The sequence below is a fragment of the Microchirus variegatus genome, assembly GCF_963457635.1.
Source record: "Microchirus variegatus genome assembly, chromosome: 10".
In the NCBI taxonomy this organism is placed as follows: domain Eukaryota; kingdom Metazoa; phylum Chordata; class Actinopteri; order Pleuronectiformes; family Soleidae; genus Microchirus; species Microchirus variegatus.
Genome location: NC_139811.1, coordinates 2,242,148 through 2,258,747, shown reverse-complemented (window position 1 = coordinate 2,258,747; position 16,600 = coordinate 2,242,148). Strand labels below are relative to the sequence as shown.

The 16,600-nt window shown below is 40.8% G+C and overlaps 1 protein-coding gene across 1 annotated transcript; it reads left to right on the top strand.

Moving 5' to 3' along the window:
• Window positions 1-674: 674 nt before the first annotated feature.
• Window positions 675-8,916, top strand: pctp (phosphatidylcholine transfer protein; the record flags this gene model as incomplete). Its single annotated transcript, XM_083897062.1, has 6 exons — window positions 675-803; window positions 2,039-2,156; window positions 3,671-3,750; window positions 3,852-4,023; window positions 4,789-4,856; window positions 8,531-8,916. The coding sequence occupies 6 exons, from the start codon at window positions 675-677 to the stop codon at window positions 8,603-8,605; spliced, it is 642 nt and encodes a 213-aa protein (XP_083753188.1). The 3' UTR covers window positions 8,606-8,916.
• Window positions 8,917-16,600: the final 7,684 nt, after the last annotated feature.

The following is a 16,600-nucleotide window of genomic DNA, read 5'->3' as shown; positions in this document are numbered from 1 at the left end:
TACATTTATATGTATATATGCATATGTATAAATAAATGTGTGTACATATATATATGTATATATATAAATGTGTATATATATACATATATGTATATATATGTTTATGTATATATATATGTATATGTATACATATATATGTATATGCATATATGTATATATGTATATATATGTATACATATATGTATATATATGTTTATGTATATATGTGTCTATATACATGTATATGTATATGTGTATATATATACACACACACATATATATATATATATATGTATGTATTTTTAAAAAAAATTAAAAATGTATTGCAATCAAGTAACCATTCGTTTTAAAGGGATAGTTCAATATTTTATGTAAAAGTGTGGTTGTATGCGATTCTGATGGTGCGTTCCAGTTGTAGTCGGAAGTCGGAAATTTCCCCCTCGGATCAGATTTTCAGCTCGATAAATCAGAGCGACCTCGGAAAACGATTCCAAAACGGTTTCACATAAAGTCGGACGTACGCAATCGTATTGTTCGATTTTGTTATAAATGGGCGATTCTGATCCTCCACCAAACTCCATGAAGAAAAGCACGTCTTTTATTTTGAAGGCCGGGACCGGAACAGCCCGGCGCCCGGTTCTCGCCGCTCTTCCGCCGCCGCTGGAGCCTCACCGCTGCCCCACCAGGATCGAGTCATGTCGCTCGGCTTCACAGACGAAGAGTTCCAGGCGGCGTGGAAGGAGCTGGACGAGCCGCAGCTGGACGGAGGATGGGAGCTTTTCACCGAGACCATGGGGGTCAACATCTACCGCCTCTACGACAAGGTGAAGAAAACAAACGCACCTCACACTAGAGAGGGGGGAACAACAAACACCGCCTATGACTCCGTGAATTAATGAATGAATGTATTAATGTAAAAAAACACCACTAAAGTTCCATCTCTTAACGTCACGTCACTCTATTATCTGTAATATAATCAATATTAGCAGTATTATGAACACACCTGCAGTGGCGCCCTAGCGGCAAAAGCAGGAATTACCCGGAAGAGCTGTTTGTTTTTTCTCTCTCTCCCCTCACTCACAAACCGGCTGTACCTGTTCACACCAAACTCCATTGAGAAATCCGTCAATTTAATATTTCCGTGGTGTTAAAGCAGACATGCGCACTTGGCCGAACTGTGCTGAGTAGTTTTAAAAGATGAACTGACTCCACTTTTTCATTCGGCATACTTTTTAAAGGTCCTAGTCGTTTAAATAAAAGTGAAATGGAGCAAAAAAAATACAGTTCAGGACGTGACTCGTGAGCTTTCTGTTTCGTTTCGTTATCATTGGAAGACACGAATGCTTGTTAGTTATTTATATTTTGTGTGTGATACGTAGAAAACGGTTGAAAATTAACATATTTTCATGATTATATTTGGAATTACTGACAACAATCAATCAAGGGATTAAATTGCCATTTCAGATTAACTGAGTTTTTTTTTTTTTTAATTCAAAATCCACATTGAGATACTGCAATGCCTCATTTTATGTATTTGTTTTGCAGCAAAATAACACATTTGTCCGATTTTCAGCAACTTCTTAAACTGATTATCTTTCAGTTGTCAACAAAACACTTAAAGATGAACATTTTCAGCCAAATAACGTGATAAATTAAACCATCCGCAGTTATGAGAACATTCACTCTGTCGTCTTTTAAACAAAGTCGCGGTTTTGAGGGAAAGTAAATGGAGCTTAAAACGAGGCTTTTCGTGAACGCACTTTGGTTTGACCTGCGCAAAAAACCAGAGCCGCGCCACAGAATCTGCAAGAAATCAGCGACCGCACACTGTGTTTATTGCGTTTGAGGGTGTTAACCACATGTGAACTTGAGTCCAGTCCAACACCATTTCCTCACCCACAGGGAGAAGAGAAGGGCGTCGGCGGGAACGCGCGGAAACCCGTTGGCACGCGCTGGGATTCGCTGACGCGTCGCGCCGCTGTGTCGTCGGGGGCGTGGTCGTGTGTCGTGGGGGCGTGGTCGTGTGTTGTCAAACGCTTTCATGCGCTTGTGTTTTCAGGAAACGGCTCTTTACGAGTACAAAGTCTTCGGCGTGCTCGCCATCTGCAGCCCAGAGCTGTGTGCAGACGTCTACATGGACCTGGCCTATCGGAAACACTGGGACGGGTATGTGAAAGGTAAAATAAAAGCACACGGACGGGCCACTTTCTCATGGTCTCGCGTCTCCTCCCTGAGAATGAATCAGATCTTTAATATCTTTAATATCCAGTTATTGACCTTTTTCCTGCTCTTATTTTGTCTTCGTGCATCTCCACAGTAACAAGGTAACAAACCTCAAACTGTTCTAGATGTAGTTTGTAGTAACGTTGTCATATAGATCGTTTTTTTTAGCAGTAGTTCAAAAATAACTCACCAAACCCCATAGAGAATTAATAGTCGATTTTGCATCGCAGTTCCGAAATCCCTACGTTCCGAAAAGCTCTGGAGCTCCAGAGCGGGGACACCAAGTACCACCTACTCGCCGCCCTGGAGCTCCAGAGGGGGGACACTGACCACCATCTACCCGCCGCCCTGGAGCCCCAAATTGGGGACACTGAGCACCACCTCCCACCCCACACCGTGGAGCTCCACAGCGGGGACAACAACCAAGACCTACCTTTTCCCCTGGAACCCCACAGTGGGCACACTGACCACCATCTACCCACCGCCCTGGAACCCCAGAGTGGGGACACTGACCACCATCTACCTGCTGCCCTGGAGCTCCACAGTGGGGGAAAATAACCACCATATACCTGCTGCCCTGGAGCCCCAGGGCGGGGACACTGATCACCACCTCCCACCCCACAACCTGGAGCCCCAGAGGAGGAACAACAACAACCATCTACCCGCCGCTCTGGAGCCCCAGAGGGGGCACACTGACCACCATCTACCCACCGCCCTGGAACCCCAGAGTGGGGACACTGATCACCACCTCCCACCCCACAACCTGGAGCCCCAGTGGGGACAACAACCACCATCTACCCGCCGCTCTGGAGCCCCAGAGGGGGCACACTGACCACCATCTACCCACCGCCCTGGAACCCCAGAGTGGGGACACTGACCACCATCTACCCGCTGCCCTGGAGCCCCAGAGGTGGGACACTGACCACCATCTACCTGCTGCCCTGGAGCTCCACAGTGGGGGAAAATAACCACCATCTACCCGCTGCCCTGGAGCCCCAGGGCGGGGACACTGATCACCACCTCCCACCCCACAACCTGGAGCCCCAGAGGAGGAACAACAACCACCACCTCCCACCCTACACCCTGGAGCCCCAGTGGGGACAGCAACCACCATCTACCCGCCGCTCTGGAGCCCCAGAGTGGGGACACTGACCACCATTTACCCGCCGCCCTGGAGCCCCACAGGGGGGACAACTTCCACCACTTCCCGCCCCACACACTGGAGCTCCATTATATCCCCATTATATCCATGTTGCATGCACTTGGAATTAGTCTAGGGGCATGTATTTGCGATGAAGTTAATACTTGTGCTTGGGCCGGAACACTTTACATAAGAACATAAGGCTTTTGGAACATAGGTATTTCGGAACATGGGTGTGTCTCATACCCCAAGGGAAGGTTCACCGAAAAATGCAGCGGTTGGGTCTTTGTAGCATGTGATGTCTTCATGTCTTTGTCTTTTCTTTAGAGCTCTATGAGAAGGACTTTGATGGACAGACGGCGATCTACTGGGAGGTCAAATACCCGTTTCCTCTGTCAAACAGAGACGTATCCTGTTTTTGACAGAGCTGAGAAGAGGAGGTGAACGTTTGGCGGCGTTATTGTTATTATTATTATTGTTATGTTCCCCCTAACCGATGGAACCTCAGTACGTTTACACGAGGGAGAAGAGAGACCTGGACGTGGACGGCAGGAAGATGTGGGTGATCCTGGCCCGCAGCTCTCCGCAGACGGCGTGCGCGGAGAGGAGCGGCGTGCTGCGGGTCAAGGACTACAAGCAGAGCGTCGCGCTGGAGAGCGACGGAGCTGGTGGAACGAGAGGTGACGCAGAAAAACGTGCTCCGACTTGGTCTTACAAGGTTCTTTTATGTCCGGTTAGCTTGTCCTTAGCCGTTGATGCACGTTAACGCACGGCGTGTTTCCATGACGCCTGACCGGAAAACGCTAAAGTAACGCTAAACTTTAAAAACACACAGGTACGCTGGTTATTTGTAGCGCTGCTATTTTCGTTTAATAAACAGACCGCTCGACTGTAGGCGTGCTAATGGCGCTAAAGGAGCTAACCGAGCTAACTGGTGCCGTGGCGCGTGAACATGACATCAGCGCGCGCCTTTTTCCGGTCAGTCACTCGTGGCAACACGCCTTGCGTTAACGTGCGCTAACATTAACGCCGTTAGCCGCGGTTAGCATGCTAGCGTGCCCAGCATTCCTTGTCGTAACACTGGCTTTAGGTCTTTCAGCAGATTTGTCAGGTAGTAAAACTGTGATATTGATAGCTAGGCCGGACAAAAAGGTTGCGCTGTTGAAATTGACGCTAACTGTTGCTAATTTTAGTGAAAACGCAGCGATTTTTGCTGTTGGAAAAAAATAAAATTTGAGCTAAGTAAACACGGTTAAAACAAAAATGCAATTGTCAACATTCTTTGGTGAAAATGTACATTTTCAAACATTTCTTTTAAAATCTTGATTTTTAAAAAATATAATTAGCCATTTAAAACCTGTGCAAGAAAAATACAGATCATGATCTGAAAACAGTCACTCGTTACAGGCTTATTAACGTGCAAAAACCTGTGCTTTTGTTTTTAGTTTTCATGAATTACTTTGACAACCCCGGTGGGAATATCCCTACCTGGGTGGTGAACTGGGCGGCAAAGGTGAGTTTAAATCTTTATTTATTATTATTTACTCATGAGTCACTAAAATCCGTCTCACCGTACAAATCTATGCCAGATTCTGTCTACGATATCTTAAAAATATGCTCTGTTGTGGCAGCGTTTTCTGCACCGCACCAAAGCACATTGAGAAAACCTGCGTTTTTAGCTCACAGCGACCAGACAGAGCTGCTGCTTTACTGTGCGATTGCATGTAGAGCTGCAACTAACGATTATTTTCGTAATCGATTAATCTGTAATCTGTCGATTATTTTCTCGATGAATCGATGAATCGTTTGGTCCATAAAATGTCATAAAACATTGATCAGTGTTCGTCAAAGCTGGAAATGACGATGTTCTCGAACGTCCTGTTTTGTCCACAAACCAAAATGATTCAGTTTGAATGATTTCTTTATGTGGAGCAAATAAACTAAGAAAACATTAACATTTAAGAAGCTAAAACGGTCAGAAATCTTGTTTTAATCATGAAAAAAAAGCTTCAAACTGATTATCGATTATCAAAATAGTTGCCGATTTAATTTAGTAATCGATTAAAAATCAATTCATCGAATTAATCGTTTCAGCTCTATTGCCATGTTTGTGTTAGTTTGTGTTAGTTTGTGCCGCTCGTGTGAATCCAAACAAAAGATTTCCGATGCCGAACGTCACAAATAAACACATCAGAACTAATGTTTGTCTTCTGTAACGTAAAAATTGTTGATTTTCTCTATGGGGTTCGGTGCGGGAGAGTGAGCGGTTCTACAAAGCGACACAAACTTTAGTTTCCTGTCAGAAAATGGCTGTCAAACGGGGAGATAACGTACCAAACGCACTCCTAAGATACTGTTAGACTTAAATAGGTTAAAACTGGTTAAATTCAGTTTTTCCAAACGGCACTGTTACAAAAACTACCTCAAAGGGGAAATAAGTAGTTTATAGTGCCATCTAGAGGAGAGGCTGAAATTTACAACAAAGACCCCGCTCCTCTGCTCACCCCCTCCCTTCCCTGAGCGCTACGGTGTCCTCAGCCGGTCAAATGTCGTCCTCGTGGTCTTTCTCCGTGTCAGCAGATGACGTTCGTGAGGCGAGGGAGAGGGCGGAGCTACCGCGGCCGTAGCAGACGAACGGAGAGAGAGGAGGCGGGACTTCCTGCTACAAGTAAAGCGACACTCGATTTGTTCTCTCGCGTTTGTCCTCACAGGCTCCAGTAGAAACATGGCGTCTCGCTGCTAACAGTGGCTATGCAACCGCGGCCCGAGACCGTGATATTTAACATGACTTTTTGAAACACTACGAAAATGAAACAAAAACTATTATACAGCGACTAGACAATGCAGGAGCACATAATATGTATAAAAGAGTGAATTTTGGGTTATATAAACCCATAAATACTACACATTGTCCCTTTAAATAACCCTTCATGTTACACAGCGTAGAGAACAACAGAAAACAAAGGAAGAAAAGGTCTTAAACCCATGGAGCAGCTTGAGGCGAGTTGGCCTCGCTGAACACTTACAGATGGGTCACATGCAGAGAATTTCCTCACTGGGGTAAATGAAGTGAAACGAAACACGGGGCTGGTTTGAATCAAGGCCTCATGACAAAGGTTTATTAGTCGAGTGTGTGTGGTTTCAAATACAAGGGGGGAAGTTACCAGGAAATACTCTACGTAAGCAAGTAACAGTTTCCTAGTATTTTATCTTCAAAGCGTCCGTGTTTTGAACATGTTCTGGTTGTTTTTGGCTCCTTTTTGAAAAGCATTACGTGATGAAATGTTTGAAATGTAGATGAAGGTACTTTCCCACACGGACGTGCAAAGAAACTTCCTCGTTTTACGTAAAGAAAAAAAAAAAAAAAAATTATTGTAAACTGTAGTACCTGTGTCAGGCCTGTGCATGGTGCTGTAACGCTGCTACACCACGCGTATAAGGCCAAACAGACACAGAATAAAGAAGAAGAAGAAAAGGAAAAGGAGAATAAAGCAAAGAAACTCCCACACTTTTTCAGCAACGCTTCGTTTACGTGTTATCGATCGCGCGAAAGTTTCATCCAGTTTTGATTTTTCCGTCAAACGCTACGTTACGTACTCCGAAAGTCGCACAAAGTTAAGTAAAGTTTATGAACGATATTATTCACAGATTGGAACTTCTGCGATCGATAACATTTAAACCAAACGTTGTTGAATGCTACGTCGATCTCTACGTCAGTGAGTCGGGGACCGTCTACAAAGTGCAACACCCGAAAAAAAGATATTTAATTTTTTTTTTTTAACTAACGTAACTTCACCAAAACGCAGTGCAGTGTCGTCAAACTTAGCATAAGCACAACGCCTAACTTAGCGTTAGATGGAGAAATCAAAACTGGACATTTTTTTCCCATTTTTAATTTTATTTTTGGTACGTTCCCTTTCTGTCCAGACTGTGGCTTTTGAACATTTGTTTCGGGGATTAGTAAAAGTCACATTTCGTAAAAATGGTTTGCACTTCCAGGCCACCGTAGAGCTATCGTTAGCAGACGTCGCGGCAGGTCAGGTCGATGTCGGCAGCTCCTCGACCTGCGGCCCCCTCCTGGGCGGCCGTGGCGATGGCGCGGTTCTTCTTACGTTCAAATTTAAGCGTTTAGCAGACGCGACGTAAAGGGATAGTTTGGAATTTTGGACATCAGACCTATTTTCCAACTCAGCCGGTGTGATGGAGACGTCTGGAGACGTTTTCAAGAAATTTCATTCAGTTCTTCTAGTTGCCGAGTTCGCTGATGCTATGGCTAGCGCAAGTCAATGGTACAAGTTAGCATGGGATTAAAACACTCATACCGACTCCACAGTGCACCCGAGGCAAATCGATTGTAACGGCAGACTATCGATGTACATATCTGTGTTGATGGAATGTTTGAAATAAAACCAACCTTGCAATTTGAAGGATTTATCTCTCAGCAGCAGCAGCGCGTCATACTTACTATACTTCCGGCAGCGGAATCAGTCCGCCGCTGCCGGAAGTATAGTGCTGAGAAAGTAGTCCCTCAAAAATTCATGCAATGCGACGTTAGTTTTGTTTCAAATATCTTTCTATCAACACAGATATGTACATCGATAGTCTGCCGTTACAATGGATTTGCCTCTGGTGCACTGTGGAGTCGGTATGAGTGTTTTAATCCCATGCTAACTTGTACCATTGACTTGCGCTAGCCATAGCATCAGCGAACTCGGCAACTAGAAGAACTGAATGAAATTTCTTGAAAACGTCTCCAGACGTCTCCATCACACCGGCTGAGTTGGAAAATCGGTCTTATGTCCAAAATTCCGAACTATCCCTTTAAGCTACATAGAAGGAGTTGGAAAGGAAACTCCACTCGATGGTGAAGGGTAGGAGGTAGGAGCTAAGTTCTAGGACAGAAGAAGCTTTTGGAAGAGCTTGGTCTTCAAGAGCTTCTTGAAGATAGATGGGTCTGGTAGCATTCGGTAGGTCCAGATTCCACCAGCGCGGAACGACAACCCTAACCCTAAGCCTGACGACAATCCTTGGATGAACGGAGTCCTCGAGGGCTAACGTAAGTTCTTTAGGAGAGCGTTTAAGTCGGCGTGAGCAGACCCACGGAGAACTTTACAGGCCGTGGTTTGAATTCTTCTCGGCTCCTGCGTCCGCTGACGGATTCTCGTTGCTGTGTTTGTGTCGGAACAGAAAGGCGTTCCCGGGTTCCTCACAGAGATGCAGAAGGCCTGCAGCGGCTACAGCTGCTACTGCCAGAAGAAATGAACCATGATCGTCCTCATCCTCACAATCAAGGGCTTCGATCCTCTCTTCTTTTTTTTTTTAATTATTGTTTTTGGGAGATGTTTTTGATTGTTTGACTCAGGCATGTTTGTTGCATGAGAACACGGATCCTCATTAGCGCACTGCTGTGAATCATGTTTGCTCTATTGTCATAATCAACACTGTTGTTGTCTTTTTATGTGGAATCACTGTATGAAAGTGTGCAGCTGTAGCGCTGCGACACAGCTGATCTATGCAGTATTTGTATATTTTTACTCATTTAACGTCATTTTGATGCTTGTGACCATCGTGATGTTCAGGCCACATGGATTTATTTTGATTTTATTTGCTTTAGAATTGTCAAAAAATATTTTTCAATGAGTGGGTTCTTCTGCGAGGAAGTCTGAACTCCGATCCTGTAGGGGGCGCTGCTCTATAGAAAAAAAAGGCATAAAAAGCAACCGTTGGCTTGCAAAGTTCCACTTTTAAGTCTTACAAACCTGCTGAAGTTAGCACGTGTGATTGAATTCGCTTCAGGATAAACTGCGTCTTCTAGCTAGCACACGTTTTACGTTACGGTGAATATTTTTTCCTTACGAAAAAAAAATAGCTAGCATTCATTTGTTGCAGACTGAAAATATGGTTGATGCTACTCCTAAACTGAGCCAGTACTGCGTTCCAGTTGTAGTCGGAAGTCAGAATGTCCGAGTTTGAAAACTCGTAGCGACCTCACTCCACTCCGCCAACGTTGGATTCCAACATGGCTGCCACTCGCACAATCACCTCACAGTACTTTTACACTTAATGGCACTTCCGTCGTATTTGTTTCGCTGTAAATCGCAAATCTTACGCGTGTTTTTGTCCGTATTTGCGTCCATGACCTCTCGCGCTCAGTTCGGAAGTGAAAAATCGGAGAAAAATGGAAGTTAAATTCTAAACTCCCCGACGGTGTTCGCCGATTGTTCTTTACTCACGTTTGAGTGAGTGAAGCCAAATCTACGTCAACGTCATTTCGCGATTTAAGCGTTTTTTATGTTTTGTGGTCGCACTGGAGTCTCGTCATCGTCTGCTGTTTACGCTGGAATTCACTCAAAAAAAACCGACAACAACAAATCTGCACTTTATTTACTCTTGTGATTCTTTTCTTTGGGTTTTGATTATTTATGCAAAAAAATAAATAAAATCATATATTAAAGATACACTACGCAAGTGTATTCGGGCTCTGTTTACAACGACTTTTCAAACGTGGTTTAATCTGATCGTGGAATCCTATTACTGTGTAATATCTGCTGTTTTATTGTCATGAATAAACATCATCAGACTTATGTGAACTTGTGTTTAAGCTTTATTTTAAATTCACACTATTTTACTCTTGTGTTTTCACTGAAGAACTTGAAATGACCTTCACAGCTTATCATCATGCTAATGTTTTTGGTAATAACAGTGGAGTTGTGTGAACATTATGGCCTTGAAAGGGTTCAAATTTCAAAAAAATATTATTAGTATTTGATGTGTATATTTCAGGCTGAAGTAGTTTTAAAAGACTGACTCATTTAAAGTGGGAAAAAATATGAATATATAATGTTTTACAGCAGTTTTTGGGAAGGTGACATTTTCTGCCGCTAGGAACAAATTTGTAAGTTTTTTTTAAAGTAACACTTAAAGGTTGTTGTTGTTGTTTTGATACTTTTTTATATTGTAATTATAACATATATCAATAGATTCATAAACTGTACTTATTTTAAATCTTGTATATATATAAACAGAAACCAGAAATATATATCTATGTATGTGTATATTTATATATATATATATATATATATATATATATATATAATATCAGAATAGATATTATCCCCTTTTCTAACTCATGAACTTGTTTCCAGTGAAGGGAAAACAATCATCAGCTCAGTGATCTGTGATGTTTTTACTCCCTCTGGTGGTGAAAGGTGAGTATTGACACAAGTGACTTTTCCTCCTCCTTTTCCTTCTCCAGCTTCATCATAATCTTCATCATCTTTTACACACAAACATTATTATTATTATTACATTGTAATTAAACATCTGGTCCATGAAAAACTACATTAAAATAAGGTACAGTAAAACAGTTGAAGCTCATGAAGTGGTTAAAAAACAACATTAACTGAGTTGACAGTTCATGCATTTTCACTTTATTCTCATAAAATTACAACTTTATTCTCATAAGATTATGACTTTATTCTCATAATATTGCGACTTAATTCTCTAAAGATTACGACTTCATTCTCAAAGGATTACGACTTTATTCTCATAAGATTACGACTATTATGGTCTGCCCTTCCAGGCCACCGTAGATGGCCTGTAACTCTTCGCGGTCAGCTCGGGTTTCTCGGTCATCAGCAGCGAGTTGTGGTTAAACGTGACTTCAGAACGTGAAGTGTGACTCTGATGAGAGTTTGTTCGTATGTTTTCTCGTACGTTTGTTTGTTCATAAGTTTGTTTGCTTGTTTGTTTGTTTGTTCAAAGTAACCTCGTCGCGGACGCTCAGATCCAGCTCTTTATCGTCTAGAATGCCTGCTCTGGTCCCGTTGCTCTGGTCTCGTTGCTCTGGTCTCGTTGCTCTGGTCTCGTAGCTCTGATCCCGTTGCTCTGGTCCCGTTGCTTTGGTCTCGTTGCTCTGGTCCCGTTGCTCTGGTCCCGTTGCTCTGGCTGGTCTCGTTGCTCTGGTCTCGTTGCTCTGGACTTGTTGCTCTGGTCTCGTTGCTCTGGTCCTGTTGCTCGTTGCTCTGGTCTCGTTGCTCTAGTCTCGTTGCTCTGGTCTCGGTCTCGTTGCTCTGGTCCCGTTGCTCTGGTCTCGTTGCTCTGGTCCCGTTGCTCTGGTCCCGTTGCTCTGGTCTTGTTGCTCTGGTCTCAGTCCCGTTGCTCTGGTCTCGGTCCCGTTGCTCTGGTCTCGTTGCTCTGGTCCCGTTGCTCTGGTCCCGTTGCTCTGGTCTCGTTGCTCTGGTCCCGTTGCTCTGGTCCCGTTGCTCTGGTCTCGTTGCTCTGGTCTCGTTGCTTTGGTCTCGGTCGAGTTGCTCTGGTCTCGTTGCTCTGGGCTCGTTGCTCTGGGCTCGTTGCTCTGGTCTCGTTGCTCTGGTCCCGTTGCTCTGGTCTCGATGCTCTGGTCTCGTTGCTCTGGTCTCGTTGCTTTGGTCTCGGTCGAGTTGCTCTGGTCTCGTTGCTCTGGGCTCGTTGCTCTGGGCTCGTTGCTCTGGTCTCGTTGCTCTGGTCCCGTTGCTCTGGTCTCGATGCTCTGGTCTCGTTGCTCTGGTCTCGTTGCTCTGGTCCCGTTGCTCTGGTCCCGTTGCTCTGGTCCCGTTGCTCTGGTCTCGTTGCTCTGGTCTCGTTGCTCTAGTCTCGTTTCTATGGTCTCGTTGCTCTGGTCTCGTTGCTCTAGTCTCGTTTCTATGGTCTCGTTGCTCTAGTCTCGTTACTCTGGTCCCGTTGCTCTGGTCTCGTTGCTCTAGTCTCGTTTCTATGGTCTCATTGCTGGACTCCGTCCCACTGGACGTCTTCACAGAAGGAAGACAAATATATTTCTTGGCCGAGGCCATTGTGTTTCAGAGCGAAGCTCTTTTGATTTGTTAATGTACGAGGCTAATGTACGAGGCTAATGTACGAGGCTAATTAGCTTAAGAGAGTGATGGAGTTTTTGTGCTGGAGCGCGGCCCCCCCCCCCCCCCCCACGTCAGCTCACATTTCCCAGGTGCCTCTCTGTCTGCCAGAGGTAACAAAATAATGGCTCCACTTGGAAGCTTATTTTTCAAAGTCGTGTGTGTGTGTGTGTGTGTGTGTGTGTGTGTGTGTGTGTGTGTGTGTGTGTGTGTGTGTGTGTGTGTGTGTGTGTGTGTGTGTGTGTGTGTGTGTGTGTGTGTGTGTGTGTGTGTGTGTGTGTGTGTGTGTTTTAATAGATTACTATTAGAGACATTAGTGTACTCGGGGGAATCCTTTATGTGTTTTGTTCAGTTCAGATTTTAGTGGAAAAACCTTTTTTGCTCGTTTTTTTCTCCGTTAAACAAGTGAAGCAGATTCACATCAACGTAAGATTTATACACGGATATAAAAAAAAACACCACTTTTTTATGTACATTTATTTTCTACCACAGAATGAAATAATCTAATCTAAAGTGCCAGAATGTAAACACAGCAGTTTCAAATTATAGGCTATTGTGTGTCAGGAATACTTAATAAAGTTTACGTCTGCTTTAATCCATGATATTCTCTGAAGATTCAGGGTCAACACAGGTTTGTAGGTCAGTGAGTCATTAATGTCAGAGATTACAACTTTATTCTCAAAGGATTAAGACTTTATTCTCAAAAGTTTACGGCTTTAATCTCAAAAAATTACGACTTTATTCTCATAAGATTACAACTTTATTTTTGAAAGATTACGACTTTATTCTTTAAAGATTACGACTTTATTCTCGTAAGATTACGACTTTATTCTTGAACGATTACGACTTTATTCTCGTAAGATTACAACTTTATTCTTAAAGATTACAACTTTATTCCCATAAGATTACGACTTTATTTTTGAAAGATTACGACTTTATTCTTAAAGATTACAACTTTATTCCCATAAGATTCCGACTTTATTCCCATTATATTACAACTTTATTCTCATATTACGACTTTAATCTCGAAAGATTACAACTTTATTTTAGAAAGATTACGACTTTATTCTCGTAAAATTACGACTTTATTCCCATAAGATTACGACTTTATTCTCATAAGATTACAACTTTATTTTAGAAAGATTACGACTTTATTCTCGTAAAATTACGACTTTATTCTTAAAGATTACAACTTTATTCTCATAAGATTACGACTTTATTCCCATAAGATTACAACTTTATTTTTGAAAGATTACGACTTTATTCTCTAAAGATATCGACTTTATTCTCTAAAGATTACGACTTTATTCTTGAAAGATTACGACTTTATTCTTGAAAGATTACGACTTTATTCTCGTAAGATTACGACTTTATTCCCATAAGATTACGAGTTTATTCTCCAAAGATTACGACTTTTTTCCCATAAGGTTACGACTTTATTCTTGATAGATTAGGACTTTATTCTCGTAAGATTGCGACTTTATTCCCATAAGGTTACGACTTTATTCTTGATAGATTACGACTTTATTCTCGTAAGATTACGACTTTATTCCCATAAGATTACGACTTTATTTTCATAAAATTACGACTTTAATCTCAAAAGATTGCGTCTTGATTCTCATAAGATTACGACTTTATTCTCTAAAGATTACGACTTTATTCTCACAAAATTACGACTTTATTCTTGAAAGATTACGACTTTATTCTCAAAAGATTACGACTTTATTCTTGAAAGATTACGGCTTTATTCCCATAAGATTACAACTTTATTCTCCAAAGATTACGACTTTATTCCCATAAGATTACAACTTTATTCCCATAAAATTACGACTTTATTCTCTAAAGATTACGACTTTATTCTTGAAAGATTACGACTTTATTCCCATAAGATTACGACTTTATTTTTGAAAGATTGCGACTTTATTCTCTAAAGATTACGACTTTATTCTTAAAGATTACGACTTTATTCTTGAAAAATTGGACAAAACGGGAAATGCTCATTATCCCATTTTTCATTTTAGTTTTTGGTACGTTCCCTCTCCGTAAGGACTGTGACTTTTGTAACTTTGTTTCTGGATTAATTTGGGATTATTAGTAAAAGTCACAGTCATTTTGTAATAATGGTTTGCACTTCCAGGCCACCGTAGAGCCGTGCTAGGACTGTATTCTAACATTGGTGAAAATTAGGAGTTGGTTCATTAGTTTTTTGTTGGTATAAAAACGTTTTTCTCCTGATGGAGAAGCTCGTGGAGATTCATGAAGCAGGTACGAGAGTCTGAGGCTGGAAAAACGCTTTTAAAAGACAAATCTAAGAGTGAGTAATATTATTGTTATGGAGCTGGTAAAAACATTAAAAAACTGCTTGGGTTTGTGAAAAGTGAAGTAGAAATAAAGTCAGATTGAGAGTTTCCTCGACTCCAGTCGATCGTATCTGAACTGAAACACAGGAAACTGAAGTCATCTGAAGAAACACTTAGTTTTTGACGAATTATCAATTACCGAGCTTAGATTTCCTCTAAACGTCCGCTGCGTGATTTACTCGACGGGCGACTGGCAGCAGAAATACACGACTGAGCCGAAAACAACGGATTCTGGATTATGTTTTTTAACGCGTAAATGTTAGCGATTATCAGCGAGTGTCCGTCCACTAAAGTCCTGATGGTAAAAACAAGCTTTGTTATGAGTAAAGTATCCAAGGACGCGAGGCTGCAGAATAAAAACTCAGCGTCAGTGAAATTTAAAACCACGACGGCTTCTCTTTGCTCTAAATGTGTCGTTATTGTGTTTAAATTGATCGTAGCTTTAAGTCGAACGCTGATGTGTCGACGTTATCTGGTGACGAATGTGTGAAAAAAGCAAAAGTCGACAAAACGGCTCAGGAAAATATGATCATTTATACAAATTATACATCAATTCACTGAAAAGTTTAAATTAGTACCAAAAAAAAACACATTTATTAAGTTTATTTAGCCTGAATTTAACAGATGTGTGTTCGTTTAGTTTGTTAAATTTGAGTTTAAATTCACCTAATTTGTGCAAAAATTTTAAAACATGATTAAATCTAACCTAACCAACCTAATTCATATGTGTAACAATTCAAAAAAAGTTATGCAATTTGTCAAAATACATATCTATTAAAGTCAAATGGATGTGTGTGTTTGTGTACTTTGTTAAATTTTGTTTAAAATTAACTTAATTTGTGTTACAATTGGGGAAAAAGTTACAAAATTAGTAAAAAATAAAATAAATTGATTAAGTTCAGTTCAGATCACCTGAATTTCAAAAAATGTATATGGAAGTGTATTCAAATACTTGATTGAATTTATTTTAAATTGACTTATTTTTATCCAATTAAGTGAAAAAATCTTGACCAAAATAAGTTTATTTAACCTGAATTTGTGTATCAATAGTTTTGTGTAAATTAACCAATTAATTTGTGTCACAAATTAATAAATGTTACAAGAAGTAAATTTAACTTGAATTCAACAAATGACATCAAAGTGTGTTTGTGTACCTTGTTAAATTTAGTTTCAATGAACTTAATTTGTCTTAAAAGTGGAAAAGTTTTGGTTAATTTAGCCTGAATTTAACAACTTACAGCAAGTGTTTTTGTATAAATTGACCATAAACTACATTTCCCATAATGCATGGCGATTGGGACCGGGTTACATCATCAAATAATGCATCATATTTGTAACTTGAATAAGTAATAAATATGAAGAAAGTTATTTAGCAATATATTACGGAGTAGTTACCTTTATTTGACATTATATTTGGTTACATTTAGTTACATTTATGCTGTAAGACGGTTACATCTGGACCTTTGAGGGTGACCATTATGCTGACCAAAAACGTCATACTATACTATGTCGACCAAAATTTTAAAAACATTTTGACCAAATATTTTTGGTCCAAAATTTGAAAAAAAAAATTGACCCAAAATTTTTGGTCCAAAATTTGACAAAAACGTCATAATATACTATGTAGACCAAAATTAAAAAAAAAATGTTGACCAAATATTTTTAGTCATTGACAAAAACGTCATACTATACTATGTCGTCCAAAATAAAAAATAAAAAATTGACCCAAAATTTGGCAAAAACGTCAAACTATACTATGTCGACCAAAATTTTTAAAACATTTTGACCAAATATTTTTGGTCCAAAATTTGAAAAAAAAAGATTTGACCCAAAATTTTTGGTCCAAAATTTGACAAAAAACGTCATAATATACTATGTCGACCAAAATTTTAAAAACATTTTGACCAAATATTTTTAGTCATTGACAAAAACGTCTTACTATACTATGTCGTCCAAAATAAAAATAAAAAAATTGACCCAAAATTTGACAAAAACGTCATACTATA